Genomic DNA, 21,840 nt, shown 5'->3' with positions numbered 1-21,840 from the left:
ATATTCTCTAAGGTAAAATTCCTATGTAGTATGCTTAGATGAACACTTTGGAAAATTGTGTACACAAAGAAGGGTTATTTATAATAGCGCCACCCTTAGGGGCGCCTGGGTGGCGCAGTCGGTTAAGCGTCCGACTTCAGCCAGGTCACGATCTCGCGGTCTGTGAGTTCGAGCCCCGCGTCGGGCTCTGGGCTGATGGCTCAGAGCCTGGAGCCTGTTTCCGATTCTGTGTCTCCCTCTCTCTCTGCCCTTCCCCCGTTCATGCTCTGTCTCTCTCTGTCCCAAAAATAAATAAAAACGTTGAAAAAAAGAAAAAAAAAATTTTATAATAGCGCCACCCCCAAGTAATTGCCTGCAATACAAAAATAAATGTATTTGTAACCATTAAAATAATAGTTATAAGGATTCTGTGGCACATGGAGAACTTTATTATCTTACTCTAATTTTATAAAGCAGAAAAAATTGTTTATTGTGAACTATAAATTTGTTTTTTAAAAAAAAGACTGCTTAGTTTCTCCTTTCCCACAGACTTTGCTCTCCATCTGTGTATTTCTAGCCCCTAGCCAAGTGCATTATGCATCACAGGTGCACCACTTTGTAGAGTTAATGTATTAGGTAAATCAATTATGTATTTTTGAATGTTAGTAGTGATTATAGTAAGCCTTTTTGATTGGGGGTGATTCCCTTTATTTTCTCTGTAATGTGTTTATATTACCTTTATAATAGCCTAAAGGAAACAAAAAAAAAGAGAGAACCATTTGATGCCTTGAGCGTTTTTTATAGAGGGAGAGGAGGATGGGGTTTTGGGAAGAAGGCTCTAGGACCCATGTGCAATCCAGACAAAACCATGAATCCTTAAGGTTCTACAATTGACGGAGTCTGCCATTAACAAACGAGTAATTCCCTAGTCTCTAAGATCAGTGTTTCTCCCAGTGGGGATCCAGATCTAGCACTAGGAAGATCCCTTAGGGGCATTTGTTAAACAGGAGTCTTCAGAATCCAGTCATCTGATTGCTCCTTAAAAAGCAGTCATGGGCTGCTGCTGGAATAATGCCTGCCCCCCACCCCCTCTGGGAAATCTTGTTTCAGATGATGTAGATTGGAGTCTGGGAATGGTTGCTGTTTTCAGGTGCCCAGATGACCCTGGTCATCAGCCAGGTATGGGTATGGGGCATACCTGGTCATCAGCCAGGTATGGGTATGGGGAGCTACAAGAGAATTGTGTGTTTTAGCATAGTGATCGGAGAATGCCATAATAATAAATGGCAGAAACCCACTCCAATGATCCATTCTTTACCTTGAGTTATCTGAAACAAATGCTGAATATGCTCACCAACTTTTTGACTGGGTTCTTTGTCCAAAATAGACATTTATTATGGCATTGGCATCTGTCATTTTGGCACTTGTTGGTGTTAGTATATACATGAGCATTGGATACGGGAATGCTGAAGCCACTTTCCAGAGAGTTTTGACCCCAATCACACCGAGTAAACTTTAAAAACAAGGGAATACATTGTACTTTGGGATCCAGTTTATTGAACTGTATTGTCTAAATTCATTCAGTAAGTGTGTAAGCTCCCCTCAAACTTTGCTTGCTGAGAGTTGACCAGAAAATCAGACCTCTGTAGGGCTAAACTCCTGAAAAATTCGAGAGAGGCAGGCACTTCCTACCCCAACGGAACGTAGAACCTCTTAGGAAGGGGGTAAAGGCCAGGGAAAACTTTTTTGAAGTCTCTTCTTTGTGTGTACTACCTCCATTATTTACTTATTTTTAATGGAGTCTAATTTTTTCACCAAGCTGTGGGTCTTTGTTGAGAGTTTAAAAAATAATTTTGACAGTTTTTGTAGTATCTGCTGGCTGGCTTCCAGTCTTTTGCCCTCAGGAACTTCCTTGTTGTGGGGAATTTCACCCAGTTAAAGTTTGAGGCGAAGGGATTCCGGGATGGTTTGTCCTTTGGCCACTTGTTCCAAATTAATAAGTGCTGAGTGACATTTGGGCATTCTTTGATCTCCTCTTTGGGGTGCCTGGTGATGTCCCTGCCTGTGTGTGATAATCACCTCCCCCACCCCACATCAACTGGAAGATTGATTTCTTCTTCCTTTCTGGAAGTCTAAATTTATTCCTTGGGTGTTTTGCAGTTGCTGGTGGTCAGGGACAGCTGTTCCACCATGCTTGACTCCGAATAATTCTCTGTGATGAAGTCAGCAAAATACTGTAAGAAGCCAAGAAAACAAAAGTCCTTCATGGTCTTTTCTCATTAAGTGCTGAAGAGAGGAAGATCACCCTCCTCTCCCTGGTTTAAAAAAAAAAAAAAATCAGGAAAAGATGAGATCCTAAACATATTTGAGGCAACAAGATTCAACAGTGTTCTTTCCCCCATATTATATAATTACTCTTTGGTCATTGTAGAACAGCTGATCAGCAAAAACTGAAAGAATAAAAAAACATTGTAATCTGACCATTCAAAATCACACAATGTTTTCTCATGTAGTATTCTTTTTTTTTTTTTTCAATATAAGTGTGAACAAAAAAGGTTGGAAAGTCTTTTATATTCTTTTTGTAGCCCAGTTTTCATTGAACATATCATGAACATCTTTTCATTTCAATTAATATTTTTCTACAGTATTTTTTGATTAGCGGTTTTAATTAGAAAAGTAACATGAAAAATTCAAACAGTTCCAAAGAGTATTCATGAGAAGTAAGTCTCCTTCACACCAGGACCCCCAGTCCTTCTCTCTTCATCGAAAACATTGCTACCAGCCTCCTGTGTGTTCTACAAATACTCTACATACATATGTATGCTTGGGTGTATATGTCTTTTTTAAACTTAACGTATCCTAGAGAGCTTTCTAAATTCATATGTATAGATGTAGTCCTTCTTTGCCAGGAATATATAATATTCTACTATTGATGTACCTAATTTATTTAAACAGTCCCCTATGCTGGATATTTAGATCCCTTTCTAACTGTTCACTGTTACTAAACAGTGCTTCAGTGCTTAACATAATTAACATAATTCCTTTATAATTATGCTGTTTATGAATAAGATAATTTTGCAGAGGTGGGCTTCCTAAATCAAAAATTATGTGCATTTGAAGTTTTAATAGATGTTCTACTTCCCTCCAAAAAGGTTACACCCATTTACACCCTACCAACAGAGTATCAAAATGCTCCTTTCCTTCTATTCTGGCCAATAATGTCCATTATCAGACTTTTTAGTCTTTATAATTCTGATAGGTACAAACTGGATTCTCATTGTTTAATTCATATATATAGTAAAACCTTGGTTTGTGAGTATAATTCATTCCAGAAACATGCTTGTAATCCAAAACACTGGTATATCAAGGTGAATTTCAAGAACCATTGACTCAGTTGTGATCCTGTGACATTCGGTATCACATTACTACTTGTATTGCAAGACATCGCTCATTTATCAAGTTAAAAATCATTAGAAATGTTTGCTCATCTTATGGAACACTGACAGAACAAGTACTCACAAGCCAAGGTTTTACCATATATATATGAATGGACCTGGGCATATTTCTGTTTATAAACCATTACATCATGTTAATGTCTATACAATATTCTATAAGATGACTATGCTATATTTAACCACTTCTTCTGCTGAGAGACATACAGGTTGATTCTATTTTTTTTTTTTTTACCATTATAAATGATGTTGCAGTAAATACTCCTGTATATAAATTTTTGTGCCTCCCTTTAATTTCCTCATTTTTTCCAGTTTCTTTGGGATGTTTGTTAGTAAAGTATAGGAATTCCTTAAAAAATACAATGTTGAAATGGTTTGCTTTTATCAAACTAAATAAGTAAATGGCTGCAGATTCACCTTGTGTGTTGAGGTGACGGTGAGGGGTTTGATTGGGGCGCTACTTTCTTGTGCAATAAATGATTTAAGGTTGTCAGTACCCAAAAAGCGTATTTTTCACCAGGGACTTATCCTCCCACAAGCTCTGTTTTTCAGCTTGCACATCCATATGTTTTTGACTAAGCCATAAATGGAAGCTATATTTGAAGTTATTTTGCTTCCCAGTACATGTCATACATTTCATTCCATATTATTTTAGTCCTTTTCCTTTCCAGTATTCTACTTCTCAGACACCAGTGAAGAGTGAGTTGTGAGTTTTCCATTTTGCCAAGAGTTACATATTTGCAGAGCTGGAAGAAAATAAAGTAAAAAATATTTTTTAATGTGGGTGATTTAGTCCTGGCTCACAAGACTTTGATTTAGCTACTTCAAAGCGTCCACTTTAAATATCAAGAAAAATATTCCATTTCCACCCCTATCAACTGCTATAATGCCTGAATGAATTAGAATGGAACTCTAATCTCTCCCCAAGTGGAACTGGATCATCCCATCTTAATAAAATGAGCACTCCGTGCAGCTGCAAATGGGAAGGCTCCTGGCCTCCTGGCCTCCTGGCCTCCATCACTGATGTTTTTCTACTGCTACTGCCTGAGACCCTGCAATTGAGGGATATTCTGTTGGAGACCCCACTTCTCCAATCTACAACACATCTCAGTCATTTGTTTGTGTATCATCTTCTCTGTCTCTGCCCTGGTTTTAAATACAGAACTTTTCCCCCTGTAATTTGAGGGAGTCCCAGCGCCCAAACCATATTACAATTGAAGGCTTTGGCCTGACAGGTTTCTGCCTGAAACATACTTCCATGTGTTTACATTCTCTGGTGCCTTTCCCCAGACCCAACTCTGGCCTTCCAGCTTGTCCATTCTTTCTTCTGTCAAGAAGGCCAACGTGGAACAGTTTCTTCAGCTCTGACTCTGGGAAGGGGGGGGCCTTTCACTGAAGGACCTTGAGCTTTACAGTCAATTAACTCTTGGAGCTCAGATTCTGCCTAAGAAAACTTGTAATTCTTTAGTCCAGTGTCTTGTTGTCAGGCAGTTATCCAGAACTGTTTCTTCTAAAAGACTGCTCCAGGGGGCGCCTGGGTGGCTCAGTGGGTTAAGCGTCTAACTTCAACTCAGGTCACGATCTCGCGGTCCGTTGGTTCGAGCCCCGCGTTGGGCTCTGGGCTGATGGCTCAGAGCCTAGAGCCTGCTTTGGATTCTGTGTCTCCCTCTCTCTCTGCCCCTCCCCGATTCATGCTCTGTCTCTCTCTGTCTCCAACCAGTACCATAGGGCAATTCCTTCCTGTCTTCCTGGCTCTCTATTTTTTTGAATATGAGATTGTCTTCCTTTTTAAAAAAATGGAGATATATTTGACATAACGTTGTAATAGTTTGTTGTACAACATAATGATTTGGTATATGTACATATTGCAGTGTGTACGTATTGTAACATATGTACATATGTTACGGAAATGATCACCACAATAAATCTAGTTAACATCTATCACCACACATAGTTACAAAGTTCTCTTTCTTGTGATGGGAATGTTCAAGATGTACTCTTAGCAACATTCAGTTATACAATACAGTATTGCTAACTATAGTCACCGCGCTTTATATTACATCCCATGACTAATTTATTTTATAACCGGAAGTCAGTACCTTCTGACAAACTTCACCCAGATTTCCAAATAACAGTTGGGGTTGGGTGTGGAGGTGGGGAGGGTGGGAGGAACAGTGAGTATGAGGTATCAGAATCCTTAGCACATATTGCAACCGGGGTTCTTTCCCCTTCAAACCCTGGTCAGTTCTCAAAACCATTGTTTAGTGGGGGTTTCCTCAAAGATAAAAATGTTACAATACAATGGCGCGTATATGACGCAGTTTCTCTGGGCCCTGCCAGACTGAGAATTTTCAGGCTCCAGGGAGTTTTGGGTGTGTATTGAGAAGTTTTTCTTTCTTGGTATTTTTTTTTTTTTTTTAATATGTCACCTTTTATTTTGAAACAATCTTAAACTTACAGAAGAGTTTCTAGTACAAGGAACTCCCAGATTTGCCTTTGTTAATTGTTTATGTTTTGCCACATTTGCTTATCTTACTTTCTCTGTATGTATATATATATATTTTTTTTTCCTTTTTTTCCTGAACCTTTTGAGATTAAGTTGGAGACCTCATGCTCGTTTACCCCTAAATACTTCAGGCTGTATTTTCTAAAAGAATATGTTCTTACATAAGCACAGTATAGGGATCCAAATCAGGAAATTTAACATTGGTATAGAATGTTGCTTTCTAATCCATATCCGTGTATGAAAATTTCTTCATTTGCCACAACAATGTCCTTTCTGGCTATTTTGGTTTCTGGTCCAGGATCTGTTAAGGTTCATGTACTGCGTTTAATTGTCCTGTCTATGTAATCTCTTTTTACCTGGAATGATTCCTGGGCCCTTGTGTTTTTGGATCGTGATATCTTTAAAGAGTATAGGCCAGTTATTTTGTAGATTGTTTTTTAATTTGGATTTGTCTGGTGTTTCCTCAAGGTTTAGATTTCGGTTACACATTTTTGGCAGGAATGCCACATCATCACGAGTGATGATGTGTTCTTCTCATCACGTCCTATCAAGAGGCACGTGATGTCAGTTCATCATAGTATGTGTGATGTTGGCTTTGATCCCTTGGCTAAGGTAGTGTCTGTGGAAGATGGGGGGGAGGAGCGTCCTTTGCTTGGGTCAGCTGACTCCTCTAATGAGTATATTCCATAAAGACAGTGCAATATGATGGGATGCTTTTTGGTCCACCACAGGAATGGCCTTAGGTCTGTGAACTCCGTTCCTTGGGATGATGAGCAAACACCATTTCCAGCATGCTAGGTTGAACTTCTCAGAACATTATGTAATTAACCATTAACATATCTGTGTACATATACACACAGAGATAGAGTTTTAAACTGAAACTGATGCTTCCATTCATTTATTCCCTATTCTTGCTTCTTACAAAATACACAATCAGAGAGGGCATATATAAATAATTGAGTCAAGTTGTGGTAAAGGGAGACTAAGGCTGAGGAAATAGTAAAGCCAGGGAGAAAAATGTATACCACAGGCCCTATGCTAGAGGTGTATGCACATTTAGCTTTGAGACTTGGGGGCTCTTGCAAAGAGGAAGATATGTTCAGTTACAGGAATCAAAGAGTTTATGAGGTAAAGGCTCGCCTGGTGTTGAGGAGAGACACAGTTTTTTTTATATGTATATAGATGCCAAAGAGGGAGTTCTCCCTTCAATTTCTCATAAATGATCTAGACATTGCTCTAGGTGACAATCCTCAAAAAAATCTCACAACAGTGAGAACACCAAGAGTTTTAAAAGGAAGTTTTCTGTGACCTTCCTAAACACTGGGCTATGGCCGGATCTCAGAGCACCAGCCAGGAATGTCTGAAGACCAAAACAAGACCACATACTCTGTTTGATTCAAGGATAAACTTTGGAAAATCCAGAGTTGGAGCTTTATTTGTTGTGTGTATTTTACTTACTTTTGGTTTTAAGAACAAAACCCCCTTGGCACAGCCTCCCAAATAAAACTTAGAGGTATAGGTTTTTGTTTTGTTTTCCTTGGGACCAGAATCTCCTCTGGTAAGTTTTTAAAAGTGGAGCTGCTCTGGTTTCTAACTCCCCTTACCTCCACTCCAAAGCTTACTTATTCCTTTCTTCCTCAAAGATGGCCCGGAACACTCCACAGGGCTGAGAGACAATAGCCCAGAGACACTAATCCCGAGGTGTGTACTCCCAGAACTTTTCCGTCTCTGGATTTCTTCAGAATTTTTAACTTACATAATGTATGAAATACTCTGGTGGTTTCCCATGTGGTCTGAGCAGTGAGCGGAAAGGAGATTTCTATCACTCTGGAGTAGAGGTCAACTGCAGTGCTGGCCACAGCCGTGAGGCCCCAGGGGCCCTGCTCCTTGCCCCTCCCACTCCACTCTTCGGCCACGTGGGCCTCCCTGTTTTGCACAAGTACTCCAAACTGACAGGTTCACACCTTCCAACCCTAGGACCTCGCACTTACAGTGCCTCAGCCTAGTATGGCCCCCATCCTGATTTTGTGCACTTTATTCACATTTCTTAGATCACGCATAACCTCCTCAGAGAGGCCTTCCTTAACTTCTGTGCCTAATATACTTCCACATTTATTTGTACAAAGCCCTTTGCTCAAGAATGACATTATATATTTGCTGTTGTCTGTCTCCCTACTAGACTATAATCTCTCGAAGGGCCAGGACTCCTGTTCATTGGTCTCTCTAGCACCTGGAAGCAGTGCCTTGTACGTGGCTGGGGTTCAGCAGATAATTGGTGAATGGATAATTAAATGAACTGTAGAACGCTGGAAAGAAAAAGTCAACTATAGTCCTAGCATCCAAACACCACCATTATTAATACTTGGATATTTTTTCATTTCAGAGGTAAATGACTTTTTGGGATCACTAGAAATCCTAGAAGAACTAGAGATACATGCACACGTTCCCAAAACTTGAATATAGTTTTACCAGATTTCCTAATCCTGCTACCCCTGGTTTTTTTTTTTTTTTTTTTTTTTTTTTTTGTCCCCTGAGCAGTGCTATCCTGATGCAAAGCACCCACCTGCATCATGTCATTATCTTTGCTAATCTGATTGCCGAACAGTGGCTCGCTCTTACTTTACATTTTTGTGATTCTTGGTGAGGCTGATAATTTTTCTGTGTTTGAATACTAATAGCTTCTTCTATTTCATAAGTTGTTCAAGTTCTTTGACTATTTCTTGGATGTCTGTTGTATGAGCTCTTTAAATAATCAAGATGTTTACTAAAATGATACCTTGTGGAAAGAAAACAGATTAAACATTAGCATTCCACGCTGACAACTTTTTCTCCTCCCCTCTCGTGGGACACAGCTATAGATTCATTTTCTGTTACTTCGCTTGGGTTGCCGCGCTTTGCACCTGGAGTAGTTTTAGAATCATTCAGGAAAGCGAACCAATAAAAAGCTGCAATAAACTCTCTCCTGACTAATGAAAATAAATGCATGAATCAGAGTTTCCATTTCCTGCTGGGATAAAAGTGTACCTATTGTCTGAAGATAATAAAATAGTGTTGGTTTTAGTATTGCCAGGCCATCGAATTAAATTCAAAGACACAAAGATAACTTTGTGGAGCAGCACGGCAAAGCGCCCAATTTCCTCTTTTTCCAACTTAGGTCATTATTTGCCTAAGTTCGCCAGCTTCATAGATGTGCTTCCTGTCATGGGCCACTTTTGATAAATCTTGTGAGGTCCCATAAATCAGATGGAATCTGAGTAGCACATGCTGGTACTGCTTTAGGTGGAAGAAATATGATTTCTTTACAGCAAAAGGATCCAGAAGAAACCAGCACGCCAGCTTGTTCTGGATACATTACATCTAGCTTGTTCTGGATATATTACAATGATGAAAACTGATGGCTGAATCTTTTAAATGCCAAAATATATGCATTTTAGGTCATGCACTTGCTAGGAACACATAAAAACCAGTGTTACAGGCATTTCGATCATGTACACCTCCGAGAGCACAGTTACCTGGATACTTGCACACTGGTCTGTCACCTATACTGCTGTGTAGACAGGTAGACAGGATAGCAAGTGGGAGAGTCATCTTCTGGTACTAATAATTCAGAGTCTCCTGTGAAGCATCGGCTGCTCACAAGTCTGAAACTAGAAGAGCTGGGGGTATCTGGAAGACCTAAGGTCCACCTGTCCAATTTGGGGCACCTGGAAGTGGTTTGAAGTGTTGAAACAGTGAGGCCAGGAACGTAGGCATCCGGAGCTCTGTGCCTTATCAACCAAGCCGGCTGAGAAATTGCCTTGTGGTTATTCTCACCCAGAATCAGAATAAAGGGCTCAGTGTGAAGTTGGGATAGTGCAGCTTCTTGGTTTAATACTTTACAGATTTTTGGAACCAAATGGACGCTGAAGTGAAAAGTTGCCTTCTTTTTTTTTTTTTTTTTTTTTTTTTTTGCTGACCTTGTTGGACGGCTAATACTGTTTCTGGGAAATAAGAGAAACAAGCGGCTCATTGTTGGCAGGAGCTGAGAGAGACACAAGAAGGGCGCGAGACGTGTCTGCAGCCCTTTTTTCCTCTTCATTGTATCGTGACTGAGTCAAGGCTGGACTGTGGCTGGATTTGTCTTTCTACCTCTATAGACATGTGTTTTCCATCAGACAGGGCTGCGTGACACCTGACATTGGCCAGTTCACATGAGTTAAGCCATGTACGGCCCATAAACAGGGAGGAAAAGACCCACAGCTGCACTCAGACACCCTTGACGCTGAAATATTTTTGAAGCTTGATGTGGCTGGGGCTGCACATATGTCAGAAACGATTTACACCTGTATGTTTTGGCTTCTTCCTGTTGCATATCATTACTTTCCAAAATCTGCTGTGGCCAGAAGGTCTAGTGTTACCTGATGGCAGCACCTTTTCTTGTTTAAACCTTCCCGAATTATGACATGTAACTTTTCAAAGTTATCTGATTTGTAATTTTTTTTTTTTTTTTTTTTTTTTTTAAATACTGAAGAAGGGGGGCTCCTGGGTGGCTCAGTCGGTTAAGCGTCTGACTTCAGCTCGGGTGTTGGGCTCTGTGCTGACAGTTCGGAGCCTGGAGCCTGCCTCGGATTATGTGTCTCCCTCTCTCTCTGCTCCTCCCCTTCTCATGCTCTTTTTCTTTTTCTCAAAGATAAATAAATATTTAAAAAAAAAAAAAAAGACTGAGGAAGAAAGCCCTATATCACTTTCTGTAAAACCAGATCATGCAAACATGTGATTCATATTGATTTCATCATTTTGTAGTAGTAAATAAATTACATTAGTCTACATTAGGCTTTTTCATGAAATCGGGAAAAGATAGGGAAAAGGAAACACATCCTTGTCACTGAATTTATTTTTGATTTAATGTTCTATTTATTTTTGAGAGAGAGAGAGAGAGAGTGTGAGTAGGGGAGGGGTAGAGAGAGAGAGGGAGACGCAGAATCCAAGGCAGGCTCCAGGCTCTGAGCTGTCAGCACAGAGCCCGACGTTGGGCTCGAACTCACAAACCTTGAGATCATGACCTGAGCCGAAGTTGGAAGCTTAACCGACAGAGCCCCCCAGGCGCCCCTCCTTGTCACTGAATTTAAATTGGTACGTTTTGATTATTGAAGGTGAGCAGCACAGGCCAGCGAATGGTGATCAGTGCAACTGATGCCAGCCATGGCATTCTAGCATATTCTGTGGGCTGCCTAGGTGTGTCACAGTCTATGCCTATGATTTGTGCGGAGTCATTTATCCTTCCAAGGATCATCTCTAAAATGAGTGAATTGGCCTACTCCACTGGTTTTAAATTGTGTCCCAAGGTTCCATGCCAGGATTTTAGGGGTATGTGAGTGAGCAGAAGCTAAGCTTTGTTAGTATCTGGACTCTAAAAGCTGTGTCTGTTCAACAGATTTTTAAAATTGGTTTGATATTGTCGTGCGAGAGCTGAGAAGTGCCTGTAGGAAAAGCAGAGTGAAAGCAGGATCAAGATGATTTAGAGAAGATAGTCAAAAGCGCTGCCATTTAAGTGCTCCTTTACCCACTGGCACCAGCTCAGGATCTAGGCTTGCTTTGAATTGAACCCCTGCACATGAGGGTTGCCTCTGCTTCATGTCATACATTGGCTCTGGGGAAGGATCTTATTGCTAAAGAAACATTTGAGAACCTGGTCTACATGAACTCAGGTCCCTTCAGCTTGAACTTCTTTAAAAAAAAAAATTTTTTTAATGCTTATTCATTTTTGAGAGACAGAGAGAGACAGAGTGCAAGCAGGAGAGGAGCAGAGAGAGAGGGAGACACAGAATCTGAAACAGGCTCCAGGCTCTGAGCTGTCAGCACAGAGCCTGATGCGGGGCTCAAACCCACAAACCATGAGATCGTGACCTGAGCCAAAGTCAGTTGCTTAACTGACTGAGCCACCCAGGCACCCCCCTTCATCTTGAACTTCTATGGTGATGGTACAAAATAGGGTGAATACATGGCCCCACCAGTAACGAGCATTGTGGAAAAAATGAGTTTGTAAACCACTAATGATAAAACAGAGCAAAATGAAATGGACGCTGAGCAGAGAACTATGCTCTGGAAGTAAAGAGAAAACAGTGACAAAAATCAAGCACTCGTTAAATATTTACTTGTAAAATTATGGGAGTAATGGTTACTACCAATTTCTGACCCATAAACCCTGAAACTTAGTATAGTATTTAATGTCTGTGCATCAGTAAGGCATATCTGAAGTACACTAAATTATTTTTGTTCTGTTTCTATAAAGAAAGTCCATATCATTGGTGTTGGTTCCAAGGGGTAAGTGGAGACTTGGCTCCTTCTTCAGGTCTTACTTATAAAGAGCACAAATCCAGCTCTCACTCAGGAAGATGAGAATTGGTTCAAATCACCGAAGAGAATAGCTCAGTGTTTCTTAAAGGAGCTTTTCTTCAGCATGTATGGCCCAACCAAGAATCCAACAGGAAAGATTTCCTGACTTTCAGACTTAATCAAGTGCATGCTTATGAGTGATGCAATGCAGTGTCATAAATAGTGCTTGATTTCCTTAAAAAGTTACAGACTAAGTGGAGGAGTGATATTTCTTCTCTGATTATCAGATAGATAATGTGGATGCAAAAGGACGGTCAGCTAGTTGTAATCCATGGAGGGCACAGTGAGAGCATGGACGGACTGCCTGGCTGTGGTTCTAAATATCAAATGGCTACTTCATACTGGCATTAGTTCCTTTGTAAGGAAACACATTAGAGTGGAAACTGGAAACTTTGGAGGTTCTACTACCATGAGTTAGCTCTGGGGCCATGACAGTCACAGCCTAGGGTGACCAACGACCCCATCTGCCTGGGCTCTCCCAGATGTAGCCCTGATATCCTGTGTTGCAGGAAACCCCTCAGTCTCTTGTAAGATCAGGACAGTTGGTTGCCCTTTGTGACAGACCTCAGTTCCAGCATTTGCAGAGTAGGGACAGAAAATGAAGTGATGATAGAGCTTTCTATTCGAATGGTCACGATTCAGGAGCCCTTGTGATACCCTCTTGTAGGGTAGTTATGTGTTTGGAAGGTACTTCTCATGCAATTTATATAAACTTACTAGCCCAGACATCAAACTGAGGAAGTTTCCTGGATCCCAGATCAAGTGTGTATTTGAATATTTCCTATTCACCTGCTTTGAGGAAACTGCCCCCAGGTATTCAAAGCTCTAAGTCAGCCTCTTTGAAGCTCTCCCCTCTCTCAAGGGAAGATGTTTGAAGGATTCTTTGGAACATTTAATGGTATTTTATCACAGAAGCAAGTTAAAAAAAAAAAAACCTAAAAAAATAGGTTATTTTTGAATATATGGAAGTAAAGTTAATGCAGTAAGGTTTTGCTCACCACCTGTGAAAACTGATACACAAGTTAAACCATCTTTGCAATTTTCCTGTTAAATCAGCCTTTGCTTATGGAGAACTTAAGCAGATATTCTGGCAGTCTTTTCTAACCCTTGTTTTCCCTGTGTTTTGCTTTTCTTTGTTTTTTACGTTACTTTGTATCATGAACAGTAGTAGGTGACCCTAGGCAAGTAACACCACTTTGTTCAACACTCACCAGGCTGCCGTGTTCCCGTCTCTGGCTCCACGTCCTACACATCTGCTTAGTTGACTGTAAAGGGCTTAGCACGTAGTAAGAAGTTAATAAATATTAATTCATCTTCAGTTCAAATTCAACACACTGCCAAGACATCTGCTAAGTTGCAGTGGACCAGCATTTCCCAGTATTCCTGCTCTGGAGAACGCTAGACTTCCAAGTTTGAGAAGTGCTGCATTTTATATCTTCTTCTTGGAAAGTCTCACTGTCTGTTGTTAGAACCTTAAAGGCTCTGAGGAATCCTGCAATAAAATGAACTCTTTTAACTTTATGTAGCCCAACATTTCCCAATCTTATTTGACCATGGAACACCTCTGGAAGCAACTATTATTATTATTATTATTATTATTATTATTATTATTATTATTTTAATTCTAGCCTAATATCTATTTGCTCCCATAGAACACACTATAGACCATGTTTTTTTTTTTTTTTTTGGAGTATTTATCCATTTTTTTATATACCCTATAAAAATTGTCCATTTTTATATACTCTATAAAAATGAATTAATAGTATTGAAGAGACAATGTCCTGCACAATCCCTCGTATTTACTAAAGATGTGCTTACTACACACACACACACACACACACACACACACACACACACACACACACAGAGGTTTTTTTTTTTAGAATAGTTTCAGGTTTACAGAAAAATTGAAAAGATGGAGTTCCCATATACACTCTCATTCAGTTTCCCATATTATTAACATCTTATATTAGTATGCTACATTTGTTGTAGTTGATGAACTGGTGTTGATACATTATCATTAACTAAAATCCATACTTATTCAGATTTCCTTAGTTTTTACATAATATCTTTTTCTGTTCCAGGGTCCTGTACAGAATACCACATTACCTTTACTTGTCATGTCTCCTTACATTGTTCTTGGCCATGGTAGTTTCATAGACTCTCCTTTTTTTGATTACCTTGATAGCTTTGAGGAGTACTGCTTAGGAATTTTGAGGATTCCCCTCTGTTGGAATTTGATATTTTTCTCAGATTAGACTTGAGATGATGGGCTTTGGGGAGGAAGTGCTGTTTTTGTCACATCTTATTGGGGCTCCTGCTATCACTATGTCTTATCATTGTTGAGGTTGACCTTGATCATCTGGCTGATAGGTAAGAGTTCTCCACTGTAAAGTTACTATCCCCCTCTGCCCATTCAATACTGTACTCTTTGGGAGGGGGTCACTATACACAAACCGCTGCTAGGGAGCAGGAGTTTTGCTTCCCCTCCTTGAGGACAGTGTATTTACATTAAATCAGGAGATTTGTCTTTTCTCCCTCCATGTATTTATGTATTCAGCCTTGTGTTTATATGAGTGTGAACTCATGGGTATTACATTTTTATGGAACTAATGAACCACAGTCATCAACATGTGACACTTTCTCCATTATTGATAGAACACAGTTCTATCACAGATCAAACACAGTTGTGGAGTAGGTGCTGGGGTGCTCCCCAAATCCTAGAGTGGCTGGGGAGGCCTTCTCCCTCACTTGAATGGAATTGTGCCTCTGACATGTTGACAGAACCGTGTGTTTTAAAGGTTCAACTTAAGGGGTGCCTGGGTGGTTCAGTCTGTTGAGCATCCTACTTCGGCTCAGGTCATGATCTCGCGGTTTGTGAGTTTGAGCCCTGCATCAGGCTCTGTGCTGACAACTTGGAGCCTGGAGCCAGCTTCAGATTTTGTGTCTCCCTCTCTCTCTGCCCCTTCTTTGCTCACACTCTGTTTCTCTCACTCTCAAAAATAAATACACGTTAAAAATAAACATAAAACATAAAATAAATGAAAATAAAAAAATAAATAAACATTAAAAAATATAATAAAGGTTTCAAAGTGCCAGGTATGGTGACCCCTCAGCTGCGAAGTTTGTCAGAAGGAAAAAGAAGGCTGAGAATGAGGTGAGAAATGTATACGTAGCTACAGACTTTCCTCTTTTCCCTCCCCAGACGCACAAGTGAATTGGGGAGGAAGACTTGAAGGGAATAAAGTAATTTCTGTGTCTTTCTAGGTCTTTGGCTTTCAGCACACTGTTGTCCTTTCCATAATCTACTCAGAGCCAGCTCCATCCAGGCCTGTGATGAATTTTGTAGTTGAACCTAACCCCTTAACATTTTGTTTTCTTCACTTGGCATTGTGTGTGTGTGTGTGTGTGTGTGTGTGTGTGTGTGTGACCAAAGCCTATTTTTAAAATGAGGGAAGCAAGCCCAGGACACAGAATGGCAAGTCACTGACCCTCTTCGAGGCCAAAAAGACGTTTGTCAAACATTCCAGGAGGCGCACTGGGCAGCCTCTGATTCACTGGCCTCCCTCGTAGTCTGCAGCTCCTGGCTTGGAGAAGCCGCCAAAGCACTTTATGGGCTATTGCTTTCTATTCCCTTGTGCTGTAAAAGGCAAAAGTTCAGGGGTGAAGCCTTTGCCTTTTTTTTTTTTTTTTTTACATATTTGTTTCTTAGGTAGCAAATGATATGTGGGCTTAGAACTGAGTTCAGGAACCTTCCTCCTTGAGCCTACTCTTGGGTCTTTGTAGAAGTGACCAAATGTTTTTGCTGGAACAGTCCAGAGGGCTCACCAGTGTACAATGCCCTTAGCAGCATTAACCAAAGGGTTATATCCAACGTGGATACTCAACCCCTGCCACACCCCATTCCCATGTTGACTGTTTATTTCACCAAGGACACAGTCATTGAATTAAAAGGGTGTTTGGATCTCAGATGCTGTGGAGTTTGTTTTACTCTGTGTTTTCTTTTATACTAAATGATAGCAGTGAAATATTTCTGGCCACATAGCTACAGAGCATGGTTATATTGATTTCCAAAAACAGAAGAGAAAGCCAATTATTGAAGGAGGGAGAAAAAAAGAAGAGATGAAAACAATGAAAAAGATAAATGTGGGTTTAAAATTAAATTCTGACGCTTGGAAGGAAAAAAAATAGATGTCTCTGCTTTAGTTTTCATGCATTCCTGCTTCAATGGAGAAATCTTCTGTTTGGGTTATTCCTTTCTGTGGGGACTGGCAAAAGTCTAGAGCTGATGAGGTCTTGAGCTTTTTTGAGGCATTTAATGGCAGTCTGCCCTTAACTGGTTTGGCCTCAGAAACTGTATTTTGGATACTCTGCCCCCCTCCTTTTTTTTTTTTTAAACTGAACTATTGTTCTCTCCCTAAAATGTTCTGGAATATTATCCCAAGATGTGTTCTATTCATTGCAGATTTACATGTTTTGCCTTCTCGTGCTCTCCTGAGGTCCTCCCCTCTGCTTATCTTTGTCTTCTTTTGCCCCCATTTTCTCGGAATAGCTAGCAAAAGCAGTGGTTTTAAAGAACCTCAACCATCAGTAACATTCATGAGCTGCAAGCTCAGAGAAGGTTAATAGTTCGAAATCAATTGACTAGATGGAGCAGAGTGGCAGGCTGAATCATGGGCACCTCGGTGGACCCAGGATACCTGGCTTCTAGGCCCCTGACCATTTTATGACCTTGACCAAGTCCACTCTTCCTTTGGGTGCTGGTTTCTGTCTTCTGTACAAGGAGGAGCTGTACCAGGTGATCTCTCAGCTTTGATGATCTTGATAATATTCTTAAGCCTTATTTGTTGCTTATCAGATAATTTGGGGGTTATCTCCTTGAGCTCCATCAAGAAAATACTGAGTTTGATGCATATGTGACCACGTTTTTATTTTATGGTTTTACTTTTATATTTTTTTGTTTTATATAAGTAATAAATGCACATAGGAAAACTACAAAATGGTACAGAGGAAGAAAAAGAAGATCTCCTCCCATCTCTGACCCTTGTTTTCCTCTCCAGAGGCACCCACCAGTCTCTTGTGTATCCTCCTAGAGAGATTTGCTGTGTATGTATAATATGCTCTCTAGGGGTGGCTCAGTCGGTTAAGCGTCCGACTTTGGCTCAGGTCATGATCTTGCGGTTCACAAGTTTGAGCCCCGTGCCGGACTCTGTGCTGACAGCTCAGAGCCTGCAGCCTGCTTCGGATTCTTTGTTCCCTCTCTCTGCCTGTCCCCCATGTGCACCCTCTCTCTCTCTCTCTCTCTCTCTCTCTCTCAAAAATAAATAAACATTTAAAAAAACAGGCTCTCCCTTTCTAACTGCAAGTAATAGCATGCTCATGCATATAGTTCTATCCCTTCAATTTTTTCCCCCCTCAGAACAGTGTTTCCTCTATGTTGTTCATTTAAGTACCCACAGAACTCCCTCATTCTCTAGAATAGTTCTGTAGAATTCCTCTGAATAGATGGATCATCATCTCCCTTTGGTGGATAGAATTTTTAGTCTTTTGCTATGATAGACAGTACTGTGGTGAATCTTCTCATACACAATCCTGTTGGTGTGTGTTCTTGACCTTGAAAACAAACTCTTGTCTAAGTTCCCCTCTTGTCCCGTCACTATAGTTAATAACTGGAGATGTGTAGTCTGCATAATCAAATCTGAATTAAGTGGAAGAAAGCAACATCTCCCCCGTTCCTCCCTATTGATGTCTCTGTGAGGTCTGGTGTTTGGAAGACGAGCCAGGGTGTGGTTCTCGAAGAGCTCTCCCAAGTCTTCACCTCCCCCAGATAAGGAGGCAGACGCTAATAAAATCTGCTGAGCAGCCTTTGGTTCTGTGTGCAGTTGAGAAACAGTCCATTGTGAATGAACTCGGGGCAGTCTTTGAACACTGACAGGGCAGTTTTCCCGAATCACTGAAGATGGCCTCGCTCCAATGTCCTATCATTAACTTACCGGACCCCGGTCACTTTTAAAAATTAATAACCTCTGTACTGCCAACCAACAACCTAGCTTTTTTAACCTTCTTTCTCCTAGTCTGGGGATTTCTGATTGGAAATACTCAATTCACAGATTTCTCTTTTTTGTCTATAGCAGTTATGGCAGAAAAAAATAGGAGCATACTTTCTCAGAAGTTCAGAAATGACTGTCCCTGGAAATAATCACTGTTCTTCCATCTAAGCTTCCTTGTGGCCTGAAAGAAGTCTTATGGATTAAGCCTTTCCGGATATCTGGACTTTGTCTCACTTTAATCTGTATTTTAAGAGCACTTTCCCCCTGTGATACAGTGTGTGCACAATCCCTGACCCCTTACCCAGGCCTTCTAGTAGAGTTTGTAAAATGCTCTAACAGTTTCTAGAATTTCATTCGAGAAATGAAACACTCATTCCCATTATTTTGCATCCATTGTGGCTGTGCTTCTTTTCTCTTCTCCAACTGAGAACATAAGAAATTGCCAGCTGGTTCCATTCATTCATCCCACGGTTTTACTGCGTTTCCCTGTGTGCCAGGAATGGTGCCAGAAGGTGAGATTTCTTTATGGTGAGCTCAGTTTAGAAAGGGAAGCCTGCACCTGATTAGGCAGAGTACTCCACAAGCATCCTTACCTCCCCTTCAGGAGCTCGTTAGCTCCTGTCCTCATCAGCAGACAGTTGTCCATCTTTCCGGACCTTCCTCGAACCCTTCCCGTTTGTAACGCAGACAGCTCTGGGCCCAGGGCCCTGTGTTGATGACCCTGCTGTTTCAGTGGGAACTTGCTTGCTATTGAAGGCAAACCGTGGTTAGCAGGCTGTCCTCAGTTTCAAGCAGCTGTTACTGTTCTTCACTGTAAGGTGTGGCAGAGGGTAGCCAAGGATGGTTGGAAGATCAGGTAAGACAGGACATCAGGAGGCCTCCACGTTGACTCTGGTTCTACCTGCTGCTAACCAGAGCACAGCCCTTTACCTCTCCTAGGTTTCAATCTCTTCTACAAACTAAAGCGATGGACTAGATAATTTCTAAGAATCCTGACAAAGTCGAACACTAGCATTCCACAGCTCCACATATAAATTCACCTCATTTCTTCACACATTCCTTCCAACAGCCTGTTAATTCCTGTGAGGGCAGGAGCTATTTATCCAACGACAAGCCCAGTGCCTGGCACACAGGAAATGCAATAAAGATTTGAGTGGGTTATAAATAAATTTTTAAAAAAAGAATGTTTTTACCCTACCTCTACCCCCATCCGGAGGAAGTTCCTGCCGTGGAATTAATTGTTGCATGAGGAAACCAATTTGTCTCCAGAAAATCTGTGTTGGTATCTTTCAAGTGTGTGTGTGTGTGTGTGTGTGTGTGTGTGTGTGTGTGTGTGTGTGTGAGGGGTCTGCATATACATTTAATATATGGTTGATTAGGCTACTTTAAAATTCATTTAAGAAAAGTTAGTTATAAAATATGTTTCTATGTGATGTCCATATAGCAAACCAAAGACCTAAAATATTTAACCTTTAGAGTTTAAACAAAATATGTCTAGGCACCTGGGTGGCTCAGCTGGTTAAGCATCCGACTCTTGATCTCAGATCAGGTCATGATCTCAACGGCTCATGAGTTTGAGCCCTGCATCAGGCTCTGCACTGACAACATGGAACTTGCTTGGAATTTCTCTCTCTCTCTCTCTCTCTCTCTCTCTCTCTCTCCCCCCCCCCTCTGCCCCTCCCCTGCTCACTCACACTCTCTCTCTCTCAAAACAAATGAATAAACTTAAAGATACCAATAATTTTCTTTTTTAAAGATAGTGATCCCAAATATAGCAAAAATCAGGAGTTTTTCCTCAGAAATGAAGTATATAAAACTCTATGTTGTTTTGGTTTCTAATCTAAGAGCAAATATAAACCAAAAGCATGGTTTTCTTTATTATAGGACATTGCCTAGGCAGAAGTTAAGCACATTTAACTGGTAAATTGTTTTAAGAAAAACTAGCACTTTTTAAAAATACTTTTTTTGTATGTGGGAATGCCAATTATAGAATTTATTGAAGGATTTTAAAATTATTTTTTTAATTTTTTTAATGTTTCTTTATTTTTGGGAGAGAGAGTGAGACACAGGGTAGGAGAGGGGGACACAGAATCCAAAGTGGGCTCCAGGCTCTGAGCTGTCTGGACAGAGCCTGATGCAGGGCTCGAACTCACAAATCATGAGATCATAATCTGAGCCAAAGTTGGACGCTCAACCAGCTGAACCACCCAGGTGCCCCCGGGGGTACCCTTTGTGAACAAAGCATCAGTAGTCTCCTGCTTCTGTGTAGGTCCCTAGTCTAGGCGCTTTGTTTTACGTCTTTGCTTGTGAATAACTCATCCATCCTAGATATTATTGTCCACCATTGTGTATCTGTAATCTCATGTCCTTCCTAGCTCTGCTGTAAGCATGGAGGTTGTCTGAGAAAGTGCACACACACCCAGATGTCCTACTGAAAATTAAATCATATATTGTGGTAACCATTTGTGGAATTTACTTTTGACCACTATGTTCTTAAAGGCTTAAAATACGCTCTAGACACGGGGAAGGTGTGAAATAATTTTTAACAGGGCACAAATGCTGAGTTAATTGAGTCAGGAGTAGGGCCAGTATCTGAGCCTCCATGAATTGAATTAAGGTAGTAATTACTTAAACATTAATGATTAACAAGAAAGTACTTTGGAAGGAATCTCAGGAATCTATACTTCAAAGCGCAGAGCATTCTGATGGGCTCTTTTTGATAAGGTATTATAGGCCCTGTTCATTAATCTCCTGCACGTTCTCTCTTATAGTGATGAATCACCAGCACCAACAGCAAATGGCATCCACTACCCTGAGCCAGCAGAACCACCCTACTCAGAATCCACCAGCAGGGCTCATGAGCATGCCCAATGCATTGACCACTCAACAGCAGCAGCAGCAGAAGCTTCGGCTTCAGAGGATCCAGATGGAGAGAGAGAGGATTAGAATGCGCCAAGAGGAGCTCATGAGGCAGGTATGGCCTTCTGTGGTGCCTGCTGGAGGCTCCGTGATCTTTGGTGCCAAGGCTGGAGGGTAGGTGGCTGCTAGCCTTCAGGGTAAATCTTTCTCTAGAAGCATTAAAGGCCCAAAGCCTACTCCAAACCATATGAGTAGAACCCAGTTTTTTCTCCCAGCATCTACCTGCATTGTCTTTGTAGCCAAACATATGAGTACAAGGACTAGAGGTGTTAGCATGCTGCCTTTGAGTTCTACTGCTAATCGTTAGAAGGAAAGGAAGACTGTGTTCCAATTATCTATTGCTGTGTAACATATTATCCCAAAACACAGTGGCTTAACAATAGCCATGTTGTTATATCCACAATTTTGTAGGTCAGGAATCTGAACAGATCTCAGCATGTAGAATTCTGCTGTACACAGTGTTGACAAAGGCCGCCTAGTGCTATTCAACTGGTGGGGGGGGTTGGTCTGGAGGGTCCAAGATGGCTTTACTCAAGTGCATGGCATCATGATGAAGATA

At 40.9% G+C, this 21,840-nt stretch overlaps 1 protein-coding gene across 1 annotated transcript in view; it reads left to right on the top strand.

The window, feature by feature from the left end:
- The window catches only part of WWTR1 (WW domain containing transcription regulator 1), a 135,145-nt gene that overhangs the window by 88,657 nt on the left and 24,648 nt on the right, over positions 1-21,840 (top strand). The window contains exon 4 of the mRNA XM_025913122.2: positions 21,134-21,336. Coding sequence (XP_025768907.1) covers positions 21,134-21,336 — 203 coding nt within the window. The remainder of the gene's footprint in view (positions 1-21,133; positions 21,337-21,840) is intronic.

The sequence above is a fragment of the Puma concolor genome, chromosome C2 (genome assembly GCF_028749965.1).
Source record: "Puma concolor isolate L17-30 chromosome C2, mPumCon1.1.hap2, whole genome shotgun sequence".
Taxonomy (NCBI): domain Eukaryota; kingdom Metazoa; phylum Chordata; class Mammalia; order Carnivora; family Felidae; genus Puma; species Puma concolor.
The sequence above is the reverse complement of the archived record's forward strand: the minus strand, read 5'-3'. Positions and strand labels throughout refer to the sequence as shown.